This window comes from Papaver somniferum, unplaced genomic scaffold, assembly GCF_003573695.1.
Source record: "Papaver somniferum cultivar HN1 unplaced genomic scaffold, ASM357369v1 unplaced-scaffold_137, whole genome shotgun sequence".
Classification (NCBI taxonomy): Eukaryota; Viridiplantae; Streptophyta; class Magnoliopsida; order Ranunculales; family Papaveraceae; genus Papaver; species Papaver somniferum.
Window position 1 is genome coordinate 6,690,968 of NW_020622934.1, and position 7,353 is coordinate 6,698,320.

The 7,353-nt window shown below is 35.6% G+C and overlaps 1 protein-coding gene across 1 annotated transcript; it reads left to right on the forward strand.

Moving 5' to 3' along the window:
- Positions 1 to 2,164: 2,164 nt before the first annotated feature.
- Positions 2,165 to 7,003, forward strand: LOC113334941 (protein PELOTA 1-like). The gene is made up of 16 exons (XM_026581162.1): positions 2,165 to 2,467; positions 2,559 to 2,641; positions 2,795 to 2,870; positions 3,096 to 3,170; positions 3,254 to 3,310; positions 3,651 to 3,696; positions 4,322 to 4,397; positions 4,539 to 4,614; positions 4,756 to 4,788; positions 4,932 to 5,000; positions 5,208 to 5,314; positions 5,416 to 5,488; positions 5,628 to 5,666; positions 5,948 to 6,042; positions 6,250 to 6,356; positions 6,628 to 7,003. The coding sequence occupies exons 1-16, from the start codon at positions 2,417 to 2,419 to the stop codon at positions 6,699 to 6,701; spliced, it is 1,137 nt and encodes a 378-aa protein (XP_026436947.1). The 5' UTR covers positions 2,165 to 2,416; the 3' UTR covers positions 6,702 to 7,003.
- The last annotated feature ends 350 nt before the right edge of the window (positions 7,004 to 7,353 follow it).

Genomic DNA, 7,353 nt, shown 5'->3' on the forward strand with positions numbered 1-7,353 from the left:
CTTGTATTTGTCAAGCAGGAGAGGAGGAGGAGCTGCGTTTACACCCAGCATCGATATACTTGCTTGAAGTTAGCAACCTTTTTAATTTGTTATTGATGTATAAGTAACTAGCAAGTTGTGCGTCTTGTATTTTTCAAGCAGGGGAAGAGGAGGAGTTGCGTTTACACCCAGCACCGATATACTTTCTTGAAGTTAGCTACCTTTTTAATCTGTTATTGATGTAATTCAGTAATACCGTTAGTAGGAAAACATAAAACCCTACACAATGGTGGAACCACACCAAGTTTCGCATCAGAGGCACTACTCTTCTCTGCTATCTTCTTCGGATTAACGTGTCACATCAAGTTCATCCTTCTTGAATGGATTCTTAGGATATCAGCGCATGACTGATAAACACAATAAACTGATTAGTAAGATCTAAGCGTGAGGAAAGCTATACAAACATAGTAGTGGAAACACATGGATGGCATGTTACATTCAACGCGATAAAAAAAAGTGCACTTTTATGTGCACCCATCTAACGGGTGTATTTTCTTGTACACACATCAACAACTTCTAATTTGTATCGCTTTCAAACCCATGAACCATCTGCAATCATTTAAAAATTTTCATGATGGTCCTAATGTTAATTTGTGCCTCAAAATTGGATTACTAACTTTGAGCTCTTCCATGATAACTTAACTTGTGAATAGTTTGCACCTAATTGGCTAGGGAAGTTTGGTTTTCTCTTAATATCCTGTAACTGTAACTTTTCTACTAGCAATAATAATTTTATGAGGCTTTAAATCAAACTTGGTTAAATGGCAACTTTGTTCCTGTCTTGAGGGTTTTTGGAGTGAATCTTGCAGCTTTAAATGCTACAGTGTGTTGGTAACTTCAGAAAGCTCGTTGCACCAACAATTTCAAAACTCAAAAGTTGAACCCTCCCAATGAATTTAAAGGAGAAGATTTATCATCTCTATGGAGTATGGGGTAAAATGAAGTTTGCGACCAGATTACTAAAACTCCTAAATCCTAAGCCGACTCATGCTTATATGACTGTGGCAATCAACTCCTACTCTACTCGAACTACTGCACTCTAAATATCACTCTTGCATTTGCCTAAACGGACAACAATAGCATATTGCAATTGTTTTTATTTCAGGTTGAGGATCAATGCAAGAAATATATGGCTTCAAAATCCCTACCGAAATCACTATTGTAACTCCTTTACTGCAAATGAGGAAAAAAAACACATGCTACATTTCCTAAACATTCTCAAAGCATATTTCGATGAGCAATTTCATAACTGATAATCAAAAAATAAAATATAAAAATCAACAAAATTAATCACTCATGAAAGTATTTGCAAAAATTGGAAGAAAAAAATTATGCAAAAAAATAAATAAATGGGAAATTGTATTATTACCTCTGATATCGGCATTAATAATAAGAACATGGATAATAACCAAATGAATCCCAGGCCTTTAGAACAGAAGAATCATTAACATCACCACTAGCAGACAAATCAAGTTCCACGGCAACAACAATTATTAATCCTTCTTTATTTAATTGATTAATCTCTTCACAAAGAAACTTTAATCGATTGATTCTTCTAGCAGCTGCAACAATTTTACAACCGGCTTTTGCTAGATCTAGAAAAAACTAACAACCTATACCAGATGATGCACCAATTACCATCACTACTTTTTCTTTTAAATCTCTTCAAGGTTTCTTTTAAATGATTCTCCTTCTTCTCTTCATCACTCCCCATTGAATCGAATCCGAGATGAAATTTTGTCAAAATCTTATGTTGTCGTCTTTAATCGGAGTAGATGGAGAGTTTCGACAACTGAAACTGAAACCGACCATGAAGAAGAATGTGATGGGTATTTTTGTCACAAAAAAAACGCATTTTGGACTAAATCGTTCACTAAAAGACCAACTCGTTTTGGATTTTGTAAATTTGGACATCCTAGTACTAGGCTTGAGAGGAGAGGATTAGAGTGTCCAAAGCCCAAATACTTTGGGATTAATCGTTAATTTATACATTTGTTTATCTTAGTTAGGCGAATTTTGCATTTTTGCCCATCCCCACATGATTGGCCTAGGTTTCGGAGGGGTCTATATGCGAGTAATACAAAGTTGTGGTTCTATATATAATTTTATAAACTACTAAAGAAGACTGAGGAACCTAATTGCTCTCTACAGTAAGAAATTCAGTAATAAGAAAGAACAGAATCACAGAGGAAAAGGTTTTTAATGGATACGCAGCAAAACCATACGAGAACAAATTATCGTCTTTTATTATTAAGTCCAAATAGAATTACCGCACACAAATTCAGCCTCATCATTCACCAGTTATCTTAGCCTAGTCTCAAAGCCCTAACTTTTGTTCCGTTTTCATACATAATTTTTTTTTTTCATCGTTTCAACAATGAAGATACTTCGCAGGGATGTCACCTTAAATGGTCCTGGAAGTGTTAAGGTAAAACTGATTCAAGTATTCGATTTTTGAACCAAAAAAAAAAGAGTATTTTTAAACCCTTTTTTATTTTTCCTCTTCCTGTTATTTGCAGATGACTCCAGAGGAAGCAGATGATTTGTGGACTGCTTACAATTTGGTTGCTAAGGGAGACACTGTTTTATCTACTACAGTCAGGTATCCCCCTTTGGATAGATTTATACATTCAAAATTGTGGTCAAGTAGTCTTTACGGAGAAATTTTCACCACACGTTTCAATTCATAGTTTATGAGTTTCAGCGTAGGTGCTGTAAGATTGTTCTTTGAAGCACTGTTTACAATTTGTCACAGGAAAGTTATAAGAGATAACGCCACTGGGGGAAGGGATTCTGAGCGTATGAAGCTCAAGCTGGAAATTAGAGTTGAGGTAAACAAAGTTTACATCAATCTTTCATGAAAAAAAAGGAAGAATGTAATCTGATTATGTGCAATTCCCATTAATTTATTATTTTATTTCATTAATTTGCTAGCTTTTGTAGCACTAATCTGGTAAATAATATCTTCATTGCCAGTTAGATCATTTGTATTTCGTGTCGCTGTTTCCTTAATAATTCAGCTGACACTTTCTCTTTGTAACTTATTGTTCTTGTAGACTGTGGATTATGACAAAGAAGGGTCAGTCCTGCGCATACGTGGAAAGAATATATTGGAGAACGAACATGTGAAGGTAAGTCTTATAGTTTACCACCAAAACAAACTCATGTTCCTATGATGTTGCTGCTGCTGACACTTGGTCGTAATCAATTATAGATTGGGTCCTACCATACTCTAGAAATCGAGCTTCATCGACCTTTTGTCGTAAGAAAGGTATGCGTTGGAGGCCTATATAATTAAATTCTCACTTGATTGCTTTTATATCCAAAGTCCTTCGTTGTTGTGATTTTTACTACTTCTATTGCATTTATGTTTCTGTTGTCATCAATGCAATTGCAAGCATTATGCATGACTTGCTCCTTTGTACTTAGCTATATGCGTAAACTATGGCCTGCCTATTCCACCTTCTGCTTTCATCAATTCATATTTACCTGTGCTCATTTGTAATCATATCCAGAATCCAACTTCTTATGTTGGTTTATGTTTTCAATATGTTATGCGATATTACATGTTTGTTAGCAACATACAGCTAACGGTTACTTTTTACCTTTAGGTTGTATGGGACTCAATGGCAGTAGATATACTCAAGCAAGCCTCTGGTACTCTCTCTATCTCATTACATCAGCAGATTCAAATGGTTTTCTGTGTAGTATTTTCTTCTGGGTCCCCTTGTAAATGACTTAATGATAGACTATGGACAAATGAATATCTTCATAGAAAACAAAAACCTACTGTACATTTTCCGTTTGTGGAGTTTCACCTCCTCACTGTCTGCTTCACTTTGCTTGTCGTGTAGAAAAGTGACCTTGCCAAACTTATATGTTCGTTATATTTATATGAATGGTTGATAATCAGCCTTGCTAGGGTGCTAGCTACTTGTTAGCTATTTACTCAAGCTTAGGTGGATGGTGACCTACCCACCATCCTTAGAGCCTAGATCCTCGAGAGGGATAGTCTGTTGGGCTAAATGCAATTATCCGAGGGTGCTAGTGATGCCACGTCAGAAGTAACTAACGAGCATGTAGTTTTCTATCAAGCGCTTTCATACCAAATGTGATGGTTCAGAGAGTCAAAAACTATATGGCCGATGTCTTAATCACATTGTTGGTTACAATTTTATCTGAATTCTAGATTGTATGGATAATACTTTTAACATTCCTAATTGTGTAACTTCTAAAGCTCTTCAATATATTAATATTGTATGCATTGTCGATCACATCGCAGATCCTGGTGCAAGTGCCGACCTAGCCGTGGCTTTGATGCAAGAAGGATTAGCACACATATGCCTTATAGGCAGAAGGTATAAACATTTTACTGCGCATTATTTCGTATAGTGGCTGGTGGTACTGTTATAGCTAATTATATGTTAGGCAAGATTATTGCATGATGACCTTTTGGTTTCTCTCACTTTGCTACATTTAACATGCCTAATATTTTATAGTGTGACAACAACTCCTTCACGGATAGAAGCTTCTATACCCCGCAAGCATGGTCCAGCTATTGCTGGTTATGAGACGGTAAGCTGCTAGGTTTCTGTTATACACAGCCAGCATGTGGAACAGTTTCGCTTCAGTTCTCTGTGGATTGATGCTGAAGTCTCTTTAAAGGGTCAATATGTTGTTTCTCTGAGATCATAGTGTTGCTTTTTCCTTTTGCAGGCTTTGAATAAGTTCTTCGAGAATGTTTTACAGGTGAGCTTTATTATGTATTAACAATTTATTTTATATATTTTATTTTTTTAAAAAAATAAAATAAAAATTGGGCATTACTTACTTGCCCTAAAATTGAAGGTGTAGAATGTCGTTTCCTAACAGTGAAATTTTGTTTTCCTCAGAGTTTCCTTAAGAATGTCGATTTTAATGTTGTTCGGTGTGCTGTTATTGCAAGTCCTGGTTTCACCAAGGTACAATAAAATTTTCCAACATTTTTTCTTTTCGGTTCTTTTCTGATCATCGGAAATTAAAAGATTTTCATGGAAGTATGAAATATGTATGCTGGATGGATAACTGCAATTCTGGTTGTATAACCACTTCCAAAACCATATCCTTGATTTTACCTTTTTGATAGCTGTATAATTCATCTTTTAATTCAAGTGCTTGATATGCTGTAGGATCAATTCCATAAATACTTGCTTTTGGAGGCTGAAAGAAGACAGTTAAGGCCAATCATTGAAAATAAATCGCGTATACTTCTTGTGCACACGACCTCCGGATTCAAGTATGCTTAGTGTTGCTCCTTTGCTTTTGCTGTGCTAGAATTTTTAATGCCATAAGTAGCATATACCTTTATTTTTGATGCATTATTTCTTTGGCACATAGGCATAGTTTAAAGGAGGTTCTTGATGCCCCAAATGTCATGAATATGATTAAGGATACAAAAGCAGCACAAGAGGTGATGAAATCCCGACGCCTTCTCCTTTATGTAGCTATGTCTTTCTTCCGCAATTTTGTTTTTATCTTTCTTGTCTATTCTGTAATGTATATACAAATATATTAATAAAATTTTTGTAAAATTCTGTATGTAATCTCAGGTTCGTGCTCTCAAGGAATTCTTCAACATGCTATCAAATGTATGTTCAACCCTAATTTATTTCAAATTTGATTTGATTTCTAATTGGAAAATAGGAGTTTTGGTTAGATGGCTAGTGACCATCGCCACTTCAGATATTCATCGTCATTAGCATGCTTAACTTATGAATCTTGTGATTCGTGTATCTTTGTGTGCTGACTGACAAAAATATACAGTTCGACGAATAGTTATCGCTAGTATCGCTAACCTCTAGTATTGTGGGTTTCTTCCGAGTATCGTACCTTTTAATTACTGAAGCTGAACCGTGTTATCTTTTTCTAGGATCCGGATCGAGCTTGCTATGGTCCGAAGCATGTTGAGGTTGCGCACGAACGTATGGCTGTTCAGACTCTTCTAATTACTGATGATCTTTTCAGGTAAATGTTTGTGCAGCTTCTTAGAAGCATGCTTAAGATTATTCCAAACTCCTCAAGTGACATTTTTCTGAACTGATATTGGACAAATGGCCAAACTCCTCATACTCACATGACATCAAACTCGATGCCCCTCATACTATTAAAGGCCCATGTCATTGTCCATTGCTAAACTGGGTAATGTTTTTTTTTTTTTTTTTAAATAATCAGAAATTCGAATACAGCGACAAGGCAACAATATGTGGAATTGGTAAATTCGGTGAAGGATTCAGGAGGCAATGCTTTCATATTCTCTTCAATGCACGTGTCTGGAGAGCGTAAGTATATTACCTTCCAGTTATTTCCTTTGCTCCGATACTCTTGTAACGTGCTATTAAAGCTGGGTTAAATTTCGGACCAGGAAAGCCTGACTTTGTATAAGATCACATGTAGGTTTAGAGATCATGGAATAGTCGAGTTATGAGGATTTTTCAGATTTAAAATTTGGTTCTAGTCTTTCCACATTGTACTACAAAAGAGCAAAAGCTATATTTCTTTATGATTTTAATATTTAAACTGAATTTCTAACACCACATCTCGAAATAACAGAATTAGCACAATTGACGGGGATTGCGGCTATTCTACGTTTTCCTCTACCAGACCTGGAAGACATTGAGATGTGATGATGTTACCAAAGATTGTTGCAAAATAAAGTTCTATTCCCCCTCCTCTCTCATAAGCTGTAACATGTATGTACGATATATTTTCTTTAATTTCTCGCAGTCTCCTTTTAGTGTAATTTTATTTTTATCTTTTTAGTAATTTTTTTATTATAAGCTGGAGCAGTTAAGGTTTCCTTGTAATATTACCATTTTGATAGTGTTGAATTGGGTGTTGATCTACAATGCACTGATGTCATGATCAAATGGCAACTGCTGGGAGTGGATAATGATAGTAATGAAATACAAGTTTATCATTATTGAAAGATTGCTTTATCTCTATTATTATTATTAATATTATTATTTATGGATGTAGTAGTATTAAGGTGCTAGATTCCAGATTTCTATCTATTAGGAAATTTGTATACTATGGTTGAGTTTGAAACAGTGCAGTTATGGTTCAGGGCAGTCGGAGAGGAGTATCACCAATACAGCGAAGTTGGAGAATAAGTAGCAGGTCAAAAAGGGATGACATATAGAGGTTGTGAGACTGACAAAAACAGTTCTGATGAACAGGTTTTACAGGGAGAGCAGAATACCTGTGTGCAGGTGGAGGTTTATGGTGATGGGTTTAATGCTTCAGTTTATGATCATGGTTTGACAGGTATATGTAATG

What these genes read in the sequence shown, in the direction of transcription:
- LOC113334941 (XM_026581162.1), top strand. Translation starts at nt 2,417, where the DNA reads ATGAAGATACTTCGCAGGGATGTCACCTTAAATGGTCCTGGAAGTGTT. An exon ending in ATGGTCCTGGAAGTGTTAAG is followed by an intron (nt 2,468 to 2,558) that starts GTAAAACTGATT and finishes TGTTATTTGCAG; the next exon opens with ATGACTCCAGAGGAAGCAGA. An exon ending in TGGAGAACGAACATGTGAAG is followed by an intron (nt 3,171 to 3,253) that starts GTAAGTCTTATA and finishes AATCAATTATAG; the next exon opens with ATTGGGTCCTACCATACTCT.